The 18,616-nt window shown below is 37.3% G+C and overlaps 2 protein-coding genes across 3 annotated transcripts; one reads left to right on the top strand and one right to left on the bottom strand.

Moving 5' to 3' along the window:
- The first annotated feature begins 2,049 nt into the window (after nt 1–2,049).
- On the top strand, nt 2,050–13,242 carry LOC129928157 (uncharacterized). 2 transcript variants are annotated; one of them, XM_056041104.1, is made up of 3 exons: nt 2,050–2,210; nt 10,854–10,975; nt 12,083–13,242. In XM_056041104.1, the coding sequence occupies exons 1-3, from the start codon at nt 2,196–2,198 to the stop codon at nt 12,174–12,176; spliced, it is 231 nt and encodes a 76-aa protein (XP_055897079.1). In that variant the 5' UTR covers nt 2,050–2,195; the 3' UTR covers nt 12,177–13,242. The 2 variants fall into 2 exon arrangements, with proteins under 2 accessions (XP_055897079.1, XP_055897080.1); XM_056041105.1 differs by lacking the exon at nt 2,050–2,210 and adding an exon at nt 3,353–3,484.
- On the bottom strand, nt 12,264–18,036 carry LOC106062796 (uncharacterized). Its single transcript, XM_056041103.1, has 3 exons — nt 17,117–18,036; nt 15,356–15,487; nt 12,264–14,546 (listed from the first exon to the last, which is right to left on the bottom strand). Exons 1-3 carry the CDS (start codon nt 17,421–17,423, stop codon nt 14,266–14,268), a joined length of 720 nt encoding a protein of 239 aa, XP_055897078.1. The 5' UTR covers nt 17,424–18,036; the 3' UTR covers nt 12,264–14,265.
- Nucleotides 18,037–18,616: the final 580 nt, after the last annotated feature.

The raw sequence follows: 18,616 nt of genomic DNA, 5'->3' as shown, positions 1-18,616 counted from the left end.
ATTTTATATCGAAAAGAGAAGTTTTATCGTCATAATCATTTTTGGGGGATTTTAAACTAAAAAATCTCTGGAGTTATTTTTTTAAAATTCAAGACCCATTTAGCTACGCTCATAGAATTTGGCAACCTCAAAACTCTCTGTAGGGGAATTTTAAACTCAAAACCATCTGAAGGGGCTTTAAACTTTAAAAAAAAAGCCATTTGGAGGAAGGGGTTTAAACTCAAAACCCCAATTGGCTTGGCTACGCTCATAGATTTTAGAGAGTGTAATTTGCTTTTTTTTTTATATTGAAGAGGTATTTTTTTTAGCTTCAAACCCCGCTGAAGGGGGTTTTAAACTCAAAACCCCTTTGGCTACGCTAATAGACTTTTGAGTGTGTTATTTTTTATTTTTTTTTACATTGAAGAGGTATTTTTTAGCTTCATACCCCGCTGAAAAAAAAAGGGGGGGGGGGGGGTTCAACTCAAAACCCTCTATGGCTACGATCATAGTATTTTGAGTGTGTAGACCTAATTTGCTTTTTATATTGAATAGGTGGTTTTTATCTCTAAACCCCGTGGAAGGGGGGGGGGTAAACACAAAACCCCTCTTGGCTACGCTCATAGAAACTGGTGACTGATGTTTGGATAGTCTTATATTGAAGAGGGGGGTTTATCGTAAATTTCGGAGGCCTTATACAACCTTCTTAATGGGAATCACTCCTGTCTTTACAATTGCTAAAAAAAAAAAAAAAGTAACTCCCCATTATGTCACAAGGAGGCAAGGAATATTTTCAAGTTTTGAAGATTGCATTATAGCCTTACACATTTAACATTGACTTCTATCTGTGAATAATCGTTACTGGTTGATTTGTACAAAGCCAGCTCAACGAGATTCAGCACTTCCAAAAGCTCTCAGTATGGCTTCAAGGACTAATATTACAGCTAGGCCTACTCTAAATGGCAGAGTCTCCTCTGTCTAGAACTAGGGATTCTTAGTCATTGTTATTTAATTATAGATATACAATTTTAAAAGGTTTAATTTCTATTATTAGCCTTCTTTTTTTTTTACTCTCTGTTAGCCTCTGATTATTGCAGGCTTCTCACTAAGTTATAGGTTAGGCAATCTTAGATTGAGATGTATTTTTTTAAAATTAATTACAGCATCTATAGGCCTATGTATGCGTGAGACGAGAGAGAGAGAGCAGTCAGGTTTTTTTTTTACATTTTTAGCTTTAGCTTTAAAAGAAACATAATACACATACACACTCGCTTTGCTCGGCTCCAATAGCTAATCTAGTCTACAATGGCGTAGCTAAGGATGAGGGGGCCCTGACCTCTTTAGCAGCCCTTGTATTTTGACATTCGACATCATGACATGAGATAATGGCGTAATATTTAATGTAAAAACAAATTTCGGACACTCATTTGGAGCCCCCCCCCCCCTCAAGAGGGGGCCCGGGGAGATTGTCAATTTGGACCCTCCCTCCCCCACCCTAGATACGCCACTGCTAGTCTATAAATGTACTCATGACATCGATATTGATCTCTGCTTTCGTTACTTAGCCAGCTTTCTGAACGACTTGTGTCTCCCGCGAGAGTTGACTTTAACAAACACTCTACACCTCCAATTAGAATGGACTCTCTTCATTGTTCCATGGCATGCCTGGAAAATCAAATGCGGTTGGCATTTAGCAGAAATGCATAAAAAAAAAAAAAAAAAGCCACTTTAACACTCCAAGTTTAGAATAGACTGTTTTCTAATTGATACTTGGGCGTACTCGATACACCCAGCATGTTGGCTACTACCAAGCTATGCGCGAGACACAGTTCAGAATCTCAAACCACTTTTTTTTTATTGTATCGATTAGTTTGAATGACAAAATGTATAACTAAATCATTAGAATCATTCAAATGTTTGTATGCAGAGATATGATTTTATTTTTGTAAACAAATAAATGCCAAAGGTGGTGGAGAAGAAAAGAGAAATAGGCCACTCCTATCTAGGGCTATGTACTGAACCGTGTGCAAAAAATTTTAACGCAAAAGAGTCGTGTGCAGTTCAAACGAATACTGATACTAAAAAAAAAAAAATTGCTGTTATCCTCAGTTGTCTGCTGCCAATACTAATTATACAATATATACTTAGTGTGGAAACAAGGTTTTTTTTCTTTTCTTTCTTTGTAAATTACATAATAAATCGATAACCTTTTCAAGATGCCACCAAAATTCGTAAGTAATATAATATGAATTTATATTTAAAAAAAGAAATGTGATTTAGAGGCTATAAAACTTAAAAGATATAGATATCATAATAATTATAATCATAAGGCTCATATGGTACAACTCTGACCTAGATCTATATGATACCGGTATAGATATAGATCTATATAGTACTGCAATATAGGCCCGAATCTTTCATATCTCTCTCTCTCTCTCTCTATATATATATATATATATATATAGCCTATATTTATTTATAATAATCTCTCTCTCTCTCTCTCTATATATATATATATATATATATATATATTATATATACATATATATATATATATATATATTATAAATATATATTATATACTTAAATATAGATCTAGAAGAGTTTCTTTTATTATAATAATGTTAATGTAGATCTATGTGTAATAAGCGTGTTTGTCTCAAATTTAAATGAGTCTGATGTAGATCTAGATCTATCTGTGTGGGGAGATGTTCATTAATAGCCTAATAGGCGTACTCTAGTCTAAACCACGCAAATAAGGTGCTGTGAAAAGGGGAAGGCGTTGCCCTTATGTTAAAATTAACTTTAATGTAGGAACATCTTATTTCAACAATAAATGGTGAGTTCCCAATAGAATGAACACAAAAACAAAACTTCATTCAACGTATGTTACACTAAATCTTTTTAACATGTGCATGTCGGTAAAAGGGATTTGAATACTCCACTGAATGTATTGCTATACATTTACAAAATGACGTACAGGCCTACTTAAATCATAAATGACACATAATTAACACTAGTGTTGCTTAGTAACGATAGTTGTGTTACACATGTCACTTTTACTCTAGAAGGATCAATTTTGTTTCATCAGATAGTTCTAGAATCTAGATATCTTATCAAGTAATATATCTTTAATATTATATTTCATTATATTGTCCTAAGAAACGCTCAATTAAGTAAATTCTGACTAATAGCATAGTGAAAGGCAACGCCCATTCGAAAGGATGACTAGACAGCAGACGACCGATAAGTTGACCCTATAGCCAGTAGGCTGTGTATTGCTTTTTGCATTCTTCGTGTGAATGTGAATCAAGTAAACACTGTATTCTCATGCCACTCGAGCTAAAAATAGATCTCCGCATTATAGAGTCATAGTAAGGAAGACCAGCTAGCGAGTTGCAGTTTGAAAGTTATTGCTGTGTTGATACAATCAGTGTGTAATAACACACTCGTTCCGTCTTCGTGTTATGGCGGTTAGATCTAGAGATATATGATTCTGGTTCAAGTAAAATGTTAAACACTTTTTTTTTTCTCGATACCTGAATAGATGTAGATCTAGATCGATAATGTGTCTTATATATTTGTTGAATATGGAAACATTTTATTTAGCATGAAATTTGTTTTTCATATAGTAGAATTTTAGGATAAGTGTTATGAAAAATGCCTGGCACAATCAAAGTTCCCACAAACCTCCAATTTCTGCTTCCTAATTCGGGTTTGGCATTTTTCATCTATCTACCATGGTAGGCCTACCACCATCACTCAAATCTCAATCAAAGTTTGGGGCTGAATATATACCGCATTCATCTTTTTCTTGGAAGGAAAGTCTGTAACTTAAAAGATGACCAATTAGTCTAGATATTATAGGGGCTAATAGACGTGACCCCAGGCCGTAAGACTGGTTCGTGACGTAGTAGGTCAGCGACCATTGTTTCTGATCGTAACCAGAGCCTGACTGGTGTTAGCGCTTAGGCGAAGTGTTGTAAACTGTAACACAACAAAACGTGTAGTTGTTGTCCTCATTACTATAAACAGACGTATTATTAAAGTAGACAAATTACTAGGTCTAGACTTTATGTATTTACTTAATATACACACTGAGTGATTGAAGACTGCTTTGTGTGTGTTGTAAACTGAACCGTAAAAAAGTAAAATTCCCCTTTCAGACCTTGTGGTCTATAGGGCAGATGATGTAAAGGTCATCTGTTTCTGTGGCCTACGGTTTACGAGGGTGTCATGTGGCCAGCACAACGACCAACCGCCTTTACTTTTCCCCAACTAACGTTAGGTACCCATTAGAGCTGGGTTGACTCAGAGACGCCCGAAGATCCTGAAGTTAAAAATCTCAGTCTTCATCAGGATTCAAACCCCGGAACCCGGTTCGGTAGCTAAGCGCTTTACCGCTCAGCCACCGCGCCTCCAACAAGCATCACAACAGAAATAACACACAACATGAAAACAAATGTGTGGTGTTATATAGCAATTTTATTTGCAGACAAAAGATACCACTTTAATGAGTTAAGTTTTTATTGCAATTGCTTAATGAACATATGGAGAAAAAATATATATTCCAATAATTTACAATACACATTTTAAAAATACAATGATTTCATATAATGTTAATGTTATTTAAATTATATATATTATATATATATGAATGGCTGCCTGGTTTGTGACGAACACACTTGCTGGGGATTATATTATCAAACTTGATAATTCAATGAAGTGAAGAAAGAACTATCTGTATTTACTTCTAAACGTCTTTAATAATACTTCTTCAACTTTTACATAAAATGAACTTCTCAATTCAATAACAACTTGACTTGATATTTCATAAATAAAACTTAAAGATACATGAAACTTCACTTTGTATAACTTCAACTAATAAAACTTTAATTAATGGACCCGCTAATACTCTACCAAACTATTACTAAGTGAGAACTAAGCGAGGACCATCGCTCTACAAGAACTATTACTATGCGAGGACCCCGTCTAACTGACTTTCCCCTAATTTGTACTTTCTTTGATCGTACATTCCAGAATCATGGAAACTTCTCCCCTAATTATTTTAGTAACTTTGACCTTCTAGAAGCTGACGTGTGCTATTTTTTTCCCTTAACCTCTTTCTTTGATTGGATACCTAAAATTAACTTGTTTACGCTGGACACTTGCACTGGTTTGACCTCGCTCTTCTAGAAACTGGTCGAAATAGGTCACAGACTCGACTCGTGACACTGGTCGAGCGGTTTGCGCTCCGGACTGTTGTTTAGATTTATCGATGGTCCCAGGTTCAAACCCTGGCCGCTCCCATCCCCCGTCATGCAGTCATTCAATTTCTTTAGAACCACATGAACACAATAACCAGCAACATATCTTATCTTATAGATTACACAAGTTACTTCTAAAAACAAGATAATTACCCATAATATAACATCTAACAGTTAGACTTACAGTAAACCAATTTATGTCGAAGGTGCCGCTATAGATCGCCATCAACACCCAGAGTCGTGACCCCAGGCCAACCAACTCGCTGGTGACGTAATAAAGAAGAGACCATTGTTGCTGACTGTAACTGGTGCATGGCCATGTCTTGGCATCAGTGCTTTAAGAGTTGTAGACTAAACTGTAGCACAGCCAGCCAGCGTGTAGTTGATTATGTCATAACTATAAACATGACTTTATAACCTATTATTTGCAGAATAATCATTCCAATATTTATAGAGCTTTTTAATACAGTAAATTTACACAAGATAAAAATGTTTGTAAAATAGTTTACAAGTTTGGATAATCCTTCAGGGTTGAAGATAATCAAATCCTAATTCAAACCACCTACAGCAGACGTGGTATAGAAGCAGACAGGGTATAGAAGCAGACGGGGTATAGAAGCAGACAGGGTATAGAAGCAGACAGGGTATAGAAGCAGACAGGGTATGAACTCGGGAGCATCGAGACAACCGAAGGACAGTCCAATGCGCATATAGCACGCTCAGGCAGCCATCCAATAGATACAACAAAGATAAGAAGTTAAAACGTGACCAGTGTTTTATCCTATTAATTCTATCTGTAGACACAAGTTATTTCTTTGATTATGTTATGTGGGCAGATTATAATGAGAATATTCGGGAAAATAACCAGACAAGTGAAATTTAATTATAATTAATAATAGAAGGTGTATATTCAGATGAGCCCATCGATAAGGCAATAAGCTAATCAATTATATTCAGCACTTCACTTCTCTCATCTATTTAAGACTAGTTCATTGATTTGGTACAGAGTAGATCAATAAGCATTCCAAGCACTGTGGATCTCAAATGAGTTCAACCCGTCTCCAATAATCCTTTGCAGCTGGCATCTGCATTGAAATCTAGTCGGACACCATTTAAGTAATTGTTTTATCAAACGCTCAGCTCTTATTTCTTGTTTATTTCTTATAGTCATATTTGGATATCTATTTTTGTCCCTAGTAACCATGGCTTTCAGTTTGTTTATCTCACCATTAGCGTCTTGTATTACTGTCTCCCTTGAACTAGGCCTTCACTAAATTGTTCGACAACTAAGTGCGGACTGTTCTAGTTTTGGCTGTGTACGTGAAGTCTGAGCAAATGTTGTTGGCCCACTTCACGTGCAGGGAAACACTGACAACTCCAGAGTGGAAATGTGCAGGGGGGTGTGGAAGAGTGGAGCACTTTTCCATTCACCTTCTCCGCTGTTCTCTATTCACCTTCTCTGTCTGGTAGGGTTCTCCGTAAAATATGGTTTAATGTCCTTCTAACTTGTTGAGTGAGTGGTCTGTGTGTTATCGTATGTCTACGTGTAGGTGAACACTTTTATGTGGAGCGTGTTACACGTCCAGCACAGTGGGTACAATGTTAGCATTGAACTTAGAAGTTGTAATCCTCTGAGATGAGTCATGGTCTTCTATGACTGAAAGAGGGAGGGGTACATGGTAAATAAGTGGCTAGAGAGAATCAATGCTGGACGTCCATTGGGTGAGATGTGGGGAGGGGGGGGAACATGCAATACTCACCGTTCATGATAGTCTTTCTGTACGTGTTCTTCAACCCTAAAACTTGTACATTCTAACACTGTCATGTTCAACCCTAAAACGTGTACATTCTAACACTGTCATGTTCAACCCTAAAACTTGTACATTCTAACACTGTCATGTTCAACCCTAAAACTTGTACATTCTAACACTGTCATGTTCAACCCTAAAACTTGTACATTCTAACACTGTCATGTTCAACCCTAAAACGTGTACATTCTAACACTGTCATGTTCAACCCTAAAACTTGTACATTCTAACACTGTCATGTTCAACCCTAACACTTGTACATTCTAACACTGTCATGTTCAACCCTAACACTTGTACATTCTAACACTGTCATGTTCAACCCTAAAACATGTACATTCTAACACTGTCATGTTCAACCCTAAAACTTGTACATTCTAACAATGTCATGTTCAACCCTAAAACTTGTACATTCTAACACTGTCATGTTCAACCCTAAAACGTGTACATTCTAACACTGTCATGTTCAACCCTAAAACTTGTACATTCTAACACTGTCATGTTCAACCCTAAAACTTGTACATTCTAACACTGTCATGTTCAACAATAGGATGGGCGTTGCTCAAGACCGGTTTGTACTAGCTCAGACGGAGACATTTTCACCTTAGGTTGAAATGATTGACGGTAGGGATAACAGGGTCCGAAGGGTAAAAATCGGATAATGCTACCTGAAAAAAAATCTTGAAAATCATTGATTTGCTCTCAAAACAGAATCCGTCACTTAATGGGCATCGCAAACAAGTCGAAGAAGAATTGCAAAGACAAAATCTAGGTAATTTCTAGGAGTTTGTGAAATTACTTTCCAAGTACGATCCACTCCTAAGAGTACATGTGCTCCTACCCAAGCTAGTTCCAGACCACATACGTACGTCCCCACAAATACAAAACGAACGTATTGTATTCTTGGGTGATTACAAGCCATATATTTCTCGATTATTTTGACAGTACACCTGTCATCACAAAACTGAATCAATGTTCCCCAATGTTTAAGGGGTAGAGATTCTTAGTCTTTCACTGACATCATCTCAGATGTAGGCTAGATGATTCAGTTCTAAATATTGTCTTTATTAGAATACTTCTGGCAATTGCTGTAGATCTAAGCGCTACATTTATGGAAAGCAAAATGTCTTCAGACTTAAGTGGATCAAGAATTAATTTGCCACTAATTTGGGCCATTAAGGAAAAATGGCAGTATCTTAACAATGAATACACATTAGTTCGAAAAAAAACGTCTTTTTGCTGTTTTATTTCGTTGGAGGGGGGGCATCACGCGAAACTACCACACTTGGCATCATATACCTTAGCTACGCCACTGATATATAATAAGGCTTGTCTTCGAGTCCTCGGAAATACTTCATTTCTCATAAATTTATATATTATAATATATATGTATCGTTATTTATCAATATTGGTAGGGTCGGGTTGAATTTTATAGAGGTAGAAATCTCGTATTATTTGCTTGAGTGAAATACTCAGACTTTAGGTCTAGGTAAAACACAAACTGGAACCGATAAAACAACGCAGAGTGCTTCACGGCTTAACAACGTCATTCAAAATGAGTTCCCACTAGAATGAACACAAAAACAAGCCTTCGTTCAACCTACGTTACAAGACGTCTTTTAAACATATGCATGTTTGTAAAAGGGTGTTAAATCTTCTACTGAATATGTATGCTACACATTTGGCTTACAACAAGATGTACTTAAAACCCAGTCTCGTAGGATACAGCCACACAAGTTATGACTCATTCAATGGTCACGCCCAAAACTTCAAGATCAAAACCGGAACTGGTTCCACGCCATGCATTGTGTTGCCAGATAAAAAAAATGAAAGCCAGGAAAATATCAAATTCGCGGTGAGCATGTCTTTAGGGAGAAAAAGTAGCTCGGAGGAAAAATGGGGAGCGGGGGCAAGTGTGTGGGAGAGAAGAAATACCTGGAGGTGAATAAAATCAAGCTCCTAAAAGAGAAAAGTTCACAACCTTTGGTCCAGATAAAACGTTTGCTTGGATGAAAGGTGTGAGTTCAGTACACCCCCACATACACATAATAGTCTCTGAAAGACGAATAGGACAACCAATGGTTTAGTAGTTTGTTAGGGCGCCAAGTTCTTGGGGGCAATATGTAAGGTGTGTGGCTTTTTATATAAATGTTATTTCAGTCCGAGAGGTCACAACGTATACAAATGGTCTAAGCTTGCACTAAAAACACTGTGCATGTCCAGGTGACAGAAATGTGACGTAATGGCTTTCTTGAAGTAGGATTTCAAATGCACCCACACAACTTTAGAGAAGCCAAAACACAAGATCTGAACCTTGAACAAAAAGTGTATCTGACACTGGAACCAGCGATCTGACACAGGAACCAACGATCTGACACTGGAATCAACGATCTGACACTGGAACCAACGATCTGACACTGGAGCCAGCGATCTGACACTGGAGCCAGCGATCTGACACTGGAACCAACGATCTGACACTGGAACCAACGATCTGACACTGGAACCAGCGATCTGACACTGGAACCAGCGATCTGACACCAGCGATCTAACACTGGAACCAACGATCTGACACTGGAACCAGCGATCTGACACTGGAGCCAGCGATCTGACACTGGATTCAGCGATCTGACACTGGAACTAGCGATCTGACACTGGAACGTTTATTTTAGTTTAATTTGAACATTCAAGCTTTCACACAATAAAAAAAAAAAGAAAAAAAAAAGAGACATTATTAGAGTGAGTAGACCTTTTATAAGTATGTTTAGTTGGACGTTTGCTTCTGTGTGCGTGTGTGTGTGTGTACTAGGTACATCATTTTCGTTTCCTTCTGGAGGCTCTGCCTTTCTGTTTCGTTGAACTCTCCATCTGTCCCCTAGTGTTATTTATAGCACTCCTCGTTAGTCAATGTGTCTGTCAGCCGAGTTGTCTTACCTTTTGCTTAGTGGGTGTATTGCACAGAGCAGTTTGACCACTTTTTGTTCTTCTAATTAGAGCACATTTAATAGGACTATAGGGTACACAATTTGTTTCCTTTTAGCTGACACTTTCAATTAGTGGTTACTAATATTTCTAGAACAGATCTTGATCAAATATAACTTAATTGTTTAGAGGACTCATTTTTTTTTGTTTCTGTCTAAAGATGACCAAATGTAGGTCAAAATGAAGACACCATATTTGATTTATTTTTTTTTTGCTCTGAAATTTCTTTATGGTAAAGGTCGCTACATAGTCATGCCCTAGGGGGTAGAGTGTTTACCTCTTGCCACTAAGTGAATGTGTAATAGTATTCTCTAACCGTGACGATTTGTCACGTGACTGTGGTTTAAATGAAATCCCCGAAAGCTGAATACGACACTTTAGTAAGATGTACGTAGATTTACACGTAGTTATTGTGATGTCTACACGTAGATATTCTGATGTCTACACGTAGATATTCTGATGCCATCAGCGTTTAGTGTGTATCCAGAAATATTTTGTCCCTTATCACCTTCTCTTACTATTATAACGACACATTACATTTACTGATTAGGAAACTGTAGACTTTCTCTAGCTCGGGGCTTATATCATGTTGTAGTTCATGTCCTATGTAAGACTCGGGACAGTAGCTATATCAGCTGTTATTAAAAAGACAGTAGCTATATCAGCTGTTATTAAAAAGACAAGGTTTAAATATACCCACCCCCTTTTTGTTCTCCCTGATGTGTCCACACGTGTGTGTCTCGTGTGTGTCTCAGGCCTTATACAGCATTGTACAAAGCCTCAAGATGTATTACCCACGTACATTTGTATGACATTTCCCCAGGGAGGCGGTGACAAGTGTGGAATCTGTTCCAAGACAGTGTATGCCCAGGAGAAGATAGAGGCTGGGGGTGTTCCTTTCCATAAACAGTGTTTTAAATGTTCACATTGCAAGATGTCACTCAAGTAAGTTAGACAGTTTACATTGTATAGTTGGTAACACTTAACCCTAACCTATCTATCTATCTATCTATCTATCTATCTATCTATCTATCTATCTTCCTATCTATCTATCTCTATCTATCTATCTATCTATCTATCTCTATCTATCTATCTATCTATCTCTATCTATCTATCTATCTATCTATCTATCTATCTATCTATCTATCTATCTATCTATCTATCTATCTCTATCTATCTATCTATCTATCTATCTATCTATCTATCTATCTCTATCTATCTATCTATCTATCTATCTATCTATCTATCTCTATCTATCTATCTATCTATCTATTTATCGATCTACCTACCTACCTCCTACTTCAATACTTGCCTATCTGTCTGTCCATCCATTTATTGATGAGGGCTACTAATTCTTATGCAGGTGTGGTAGAAAAGTTTAGTTGTCATGATGGAGCGTATCCATAGTTCAGCAATGTCTGGTCTCTTGCCAGCTGTTCTCTACCAAAGAATGCCTGAATGAGCAAATTGAAGATCAAATCAATTCTGTCGAGTTTTGAACGGATAGTCCGAAACTTGCAACCAAGTTTTTTTTTAATGAAGACGTCATTGAAAGGCTCAGAAATTCCTATTCACTAGACCTCAAAAGGCATTCCTGTGATTCCCCGTAACTCCTATTCACTAGACCTCAAAAGGCATTCCTGTGGTTTTCCGTAACTCCTATTCACCTGACCTCAAAAGGCATTCCTGTGGTTCCCAGTAACTCCTATTCACCTGACCTCAAAAGGCATTCCTGTGGTTCCCCGTAACTCCTATTTACTAGACCTCAAAAGGCATTCCTGTGGTTCCCCGTAACTCCTATTCACTAGACCTCAAATGGCATTCCTGTGGTTCCCCGTCACACCTATTTAATTATTTACCTATTTACCATCGGTGTGTAGCTGCCCCCCCCCCAAAAAAAAACAACAACAACAACTAGGGGATAGCATTGACGTTTGAACAAAACAAACTTTGGTCAATAAAAAATGTCTCTTTATTTTTCTGCCACACCTTGTCTATAGAAGTTTATTCTATACTGAAGTATCCACTAATTGGATTGCTCTATATCTACAGCTTACAAAACTACGCCCAAGCAGAGAAAGTCTTGTACTGCAAGAATCATTACCAGTCTGAAGTAGTAGCCAAGAATTCCCAGATTGTCTCCTGATTTGAGTGCTGTCCATCTTCTAGTCTACAGGGAACACGAGATGTACTTTAGTGATGTTTATAGACATATCTAGCCTTTTGTGTATACAATGTTTTGTTTCTAGTTTGGTTACACTTTTATTCCATGAATGTAATTCATTTTTTGATGTCGCACCATAGCCATGTTAGCACAGATGCTGTATTCTATTAGTCTAGTTGTTTCACTTAAAAAAACTGTGACAAAATATACAGTTGCAAACACTCCACTCATCATGAATCTTTGAAATCGAAGAAATTGCAATTATTATTAATAATTTAGTGCCTTATTGACTACATAATAATTCTGTTAATTATGACATATTCTAAATACAAGATAGAAATGAAAAGCACACCCAAAATAGACTTACCACTCTACTAGATAACATCTGACTATTACTATACAGCAATAATAGTGTGTGCCTTAAATTTGATCTTGTAGTTGTTTAGTGACATAGAGTGTTGATATTGTGTGCATTCATTTGCTAGTTTATTCAAATAATTTTGTACCTAGGGTATTTTTGTATGTCTATGAATGGCTAACTAGATTCCTTTATTTTGGTAGCAAATACAAGACATAAAATCATTATCATTCTTTTAAAGAAGGAAAGATAAATTCAGCTCTTTTAAAAGATTTTTTTTGTAGAAAAAATGTATCAGTATTTAAACAAAAAAGAAGAATTGACGTAGCTGTATCTGAGGCATGAGGCAACATTACAAGACATGCTCTTGGTTTCAGTTTTGTTGAATTGTAAATAATTTCAAACATGGTGCTAACTAGAGATTTACTTTAGACTAGTTACGGTCCTCTAGTGTTAATGTTCAGCTAAGCTTCAACAGTCTGGACACTAATATCATCTGTCATTTTAGTTGTTTTTTTATACTTTTAATTATTTTTAAAAATATTTTTTATTATTTTTGTACTGTTTTCTTCTTGTTACTTTTTTTTTTCCACCACAGTTAGGACTGATGCACTTTTTAAAAAAGTTCTATAACACACATACAGTCCCTTTTTGATTTGAACCAATAAAATGTAATTTATTCAACATTAACTGGTGAGCTTTGTGTGCTATTTGTTTGAAACTGACAATATTAGATCTTCCAATAAAGATAAAGAGAGGCAGAGTCATTGCTTGATTGAGGACATGCCACTAACCAGTGATGTAGATAGAGAGATGCAGAGTCATTGCTTGACTTGACTGAGGACATGCCACTAACCAGTGATGTAGATAGAGAGATGCAGAGTCATTGCTTGACTTGACTGAGGACATGCCACTAACCAGTGATGTAGATAGAGAGATGCAGAGTCATTGCTTGACTTGACTGAGGACATGCCACTAACCAGTGATGTAGATAGAGAGATGCAGAGTCATTGCTTGACTTGACTGAGGACATGCCACTAACCAATGATGTAGATAGAGAGATGCAGAGTCATTGCTTGACTTGACTGAGGACATGCCACTAACCAATGATGTAGATAGAGAGATGCAGAGTCATTGCTTGACTTGACTGAGGACATGCCACTAACCAATGATGTAGATAGAGAGATGCAGAGTCATTGGTTGACTTGACTGAGGACATGCCACTAACCAATGATGTAGATAGAGAGATGCAGAGCCATTGCTTGACTGAGGACATGCCACTAACCAATGATGTAGATAAAGAGATGCAGAGTCATTGCTTGACTTGACTGAGGACATGCCACTAACCAATGATGTAGATAGAGAGATGCAGAGTCATTGCTTGACTTGACTGAGGACATGCCACTAACCAATGATGTTGATAGAGAGATGCAGAGTCATTGCTTGACTTGACTGAGGACATGCCACTAACCAGTGATGTAGATATGGATGATATTAATCTATAAAACACATAGGTCAAAAGAGACTATGGGACAGATGAAGAAATACAAATCTATACAGAGAGACTGAGAGAGAATGAAACGCTCCTCTACCCGTACTCAAATGTTACAGAAATGAAATGAGACTCACAGACATACACAATCATCCATTGGTAACAAACTAAATCTCACAAACAAAGACGTATTTTCAATTTTGTTGTCTTGAAGGTCGAGGCTAAACGTAGGCACAGTTTCGTTGGTAATAGTCCACCGTTGTGCCCAATAATTGTAAGAAGTCCAGCAGGCTGACAAGGAACGGAGTGACCGACTGCAGGTAGCAGCGGCCAAAGGTGGTGTCCAGCTCGAAAGACAGGCAAGTAAAGGAGGTAACGGCCACGCAGGCCTGACCACACCCACTGGCGGTGATATATTGAGGAGCAGTCAGTGTGATCAGGTCGTTGCCCGAGATGTAGGATTGTTTGATCTTTGTGAACATTGTCCCGTAGTGCACACACGCTGGAGAAATAGAAATATACATATAAGCCTTCTGCTTATAGGTCATTTAAGTCAAATAATACTTTCAATCACAAAAGGCCTACTGTTAATGTTATTTAAGTAAAATAATACCTTTAATCACAGGAAGGCCTACTGCTAATAGGTTATTTATATAGAATATTACCTTAAAGCACAGCAAATCACTCACTTAGATTAAGTATTGGTAATTAAATATTTCGATCGATATAAAAAAAAGAGTTTCTACATCATTAAGAGTTATAGTAGTAAATGTGGAGTTCTTTTCCTTAGATAAGCTTTGTTGTTTTTTATTTTTTATAAAAGAACTTGTATAATATGCTATATCATTATCGCATTATTGTTCAAGACTGTGGTCATAACAAAAGATTACATCATAGGCATGTCAGCTAACCGTGTAACATACCCTACGGAAAAGATCTAGTTCTTGTTTCACTCTGGACTTCATGCGGATAGGTCTCATTACGCTTAAAATTAAATTACCTTCATTTGGATAGGTCTCATTGCTCTTAAAATTAAATTAACTTAATTTGGTGAGGTCTCATTGCTCTAAAAATTAAATTAACTTAATTTGGATAAGTCTCATAGCTCTTAAAATTAAATTAAACAATAAAATTTTGGTAAAATTGTATATACTAACTGGTGAAACATTTCCCAGTGTCAGAAAAGTTTTTCCAAATCTTCTAAGAGACTCAATATTGTTAAATGTTCCCCGAGTCTCGGTATGGTCAGATCAAACAAGAGTTTAATAAAATGAGTGTACTAAGTTACCAATGTCAAGGATAATGACTTACATCTAACACACTGAAGAGTGTTTTGGGAATAACTCCAGCCAGCATCACACTGACACATGTTGTCCACACAGATTGTGTTGGCCAGTTTACAGTTGCTGTTACTGGAACAAGGCGAGCCGAAGGCGTCGGTTGCTGTGTGATACACATGTACATTAGAACATGGACATATTCTAGTCATACACGCACATAAACATATACACATGCATAACACGACACTAAGAACACACAGCGCAAAACATGTTCACACACACACACAGACCTGCCTATGTTATGTTGATTTATATGAAACCAAAGTTTGGATCCAGTTCCAAAATCTAAAACTGTACACCATTATGTCACGAAACATAATACATTTCAATGGCATTGTACATCTATGTAGTGTGTATATTATTAAGGCGTTACCACGTTTCAGACTAAAAGCTTTGTATTTATTGAAAGAAGATTTCTGTGTTGAGTTTATACTTGTGAGTCTCCGGCATCAAGATAGTGTTGGAGAATTTAAAGTTTGTCTAATCGAGCAAAGCGTACAAAATGAGAGCATCAGAAACTGTCTGGTCAAACAATCTCATCGTAACATCCACCAGCACATCGTGACGATCAGCCTCAAAAGTATCGTTGTCAGCTGGCAGTCTAAAAATCTAAAAATCACAACTACTCAGCTCAAATGTTGACTTAATCTAACCATTTCTGTACATAATAGTTGACACCCAAGTTTTGTGAGTCATAACAGTTTATGGACTTTTCCTAGTGAAGTCTGGTACTCAGTAAAACTTAGGCACTAAAGTCAATTTCACAATCTCATTCACCAACAGTTGATGAATTTAAAACATTTTTTTTCAGCTGCGGAATACATTATTGGCTAATAAGTCACATTCAAAACAACAACAAAAGAAAGAAAAAGAGAACATTGAATGGGTGACTTGTACTAACATCTACAGGTGTCATACGTCTTGTACTAACATCTACAGGTGTCATACGTTTTGCACTAACATCTACAGGTGTCATAAGTCTTGCACTAATATCTACAGGTGTCATAAGTCTTGTACTAACATCTACAGGTGTCATACGTTTTGCACTAATATCTACAGGTGTCATAAGTCTTGCACTAACATCTACAGGTGTCATACGTTTTGCACTAATATCTACAGGTGTCATAAGTCTTGTACTAACATCTACAGGTGTCATACGTTTTGCACTAATATCTACAGGTGTCATAAGTCTTGCACTAACATCTACAGGTGTCATACGTTTTGCACTAATATCTACAGGTGTCATAAGTCTTGCACTAATATCTACAGGTGTCATAAGTCTTGTACTAACATCTACAGGTGTCATACGTTTTGCACTAACATCTACAGGTGTCATACGTTTTGCACTAATATCTACAGGTGTCATAAGTCTTGCACTAACATCGACAGGTGTCATACGTCTTGTAATAATATCTACAGGTGTCATAAGTCTTGCACTAACATCTACAGGTGTCATAAGTCTTGTACTAACATCTACAGGTGTCATAAGTCTTGTACTAATATCTACAGGTTTCATAAGTCTTGTACTAATATCTACAGGTGTCATAAGTCTTGCACTAACATCTACAGGTGCTATAGAACCTATTTAGCATTAAAGGTGTCAAGCACTTACCTCTACATGTGTCATAAGACTTGGACTTACTTCTACAGGTGTCATAAGACTTCGACTTACCTCTACAGGTGTCATAAGAATTCGACTTACTTCTATAGGTGTCATAAGAATTTGACTTACCTCTACAGGTGTCATAAGACAAATATCCAGCTTCACTGGTCAATGTGTTGTACTGAGTTATCCTAGTAGAAAACAGTCTACACACTTTGGTGTTTCTGTTGATCATGTATGTAATACAACTAGGATTGGTCAAACACTGGGCAGCACAGTCCAGTTTGCTGGACACCAGGCTCTCTTGGAACATCCAGGAGGTGGTCGTTTTGTTCTTTATGCTTGAGTTTTGTTTGATGGCGCATGTTTGGGTAGCGCCTTCTACAAAGTACAAGTGGCATAGTGTCAGGTAGATAACATTAAAATAGGACGTCATTGTTGCGTTAGAGTAGTGGAGTGGTACTATTGACAGCTGGTATCCAATCAAATGTGTTTAGAGTATTGGAGTGGTACTACTGACAGCTGGTATCCAATAAAATGTGTTTAGAGTAGTGGAGTGGTACTACTGACAGCTGGTATCCAATCAAATGTGTTTAGAGTAGTGGAGTGGTACTATTGACAGCTGGTATCCAATCAAATGTGTTTAGAGTATTGGAGTGGTACTACTGACAGCTGGTATCCAATAAAATGTGTTTAGAGTAGTGGAGTGGTACTACTGACAGCTGGTATCCAATCAAATGTGTTTAGAGTATTGGAGTGGTACTATTGACAGCTGGTATCCAATAAAATACGTTAGAGTAGTGGAGTGGTACTACTGACAGCATGTATCCAATCAAATGTGTTTAGAGTAGTGGAGTGGTACTACTGACAGCTGGTATCCAATCAAATGTGTTTAGAGTAGTGGAGTGGTACTACTGACAGCATGTATCCAATCAAATGTGTTTAGAGTAGTGGAGTGGTACTACTGACAGCTGGTATCCAATCAAATGTGTTTAGAGTAGTGGAGTGGTACTACTGACAGCATGTATCCAATCAAATGTGTTTAGAGTAGTGGAGTGGTACTATTGACAGCTGTTATCCAATCAAATGTGTTTAGAGTATTGGAGTGGTACTATTGACAGCTGGTGTCCAATCAAATGCGTTAGAGTAGTGGAGTGGTACTATTGACAGCTGGTATCCAATCAAATGTGTTTAGAGTAATGGAGTGGTACTATTGACAGCTGGTATCCAATCAAATGCGTTTAGAGTAATGGAGTGGTACTATTGACAGCTGGTATCCAATCAAATGTGTTTAGAGTAATGGAGTGGTACTATTGACAGCTGGTATCCAATCAAATGTGTTTAGAGTAATGGAGTGGTACTATTGACAGCTGGTATCCAATCAAATGTGTTTAGAGTAATGGAGTGGTACTATTGACAGCTGGTATCCAATCAAATGTGTTTAGAGTAGTGGAGTGGTACTACTGACAGCATGTATCCAATCAAATGTGTTTAGAGTAGTGGAGTGGTACTACTGACAGCTGGTATCCAATCAAATGTGTTTAGAGTAGTGGAGTGGTACTACTGACAGCATGTATCCAATCAAATGTGTTTAGAGTAGTGGAGTGGTACTATTGACAGCTGGTATCC

Source organism: Biomphalaria glabrata, chromosome 9, assembly GCF_947242115.1.
Source record: "Biomphalaria glabrata chromosome 9, xgBioGlab47.1, whole genome shotgun sequence".
Classification (NCBI taxonomy): domain Eukaryota; kingdom Metazoa; phylum Mollusca; class Gastropoda; family Planorbidae; genus Biomphalaria; species Biomphalaria glabrata.
Note: the sequence above shows the minus strand (reverse complement) of the source record. Positions and strands in the feature narration are given on the sequence as shown.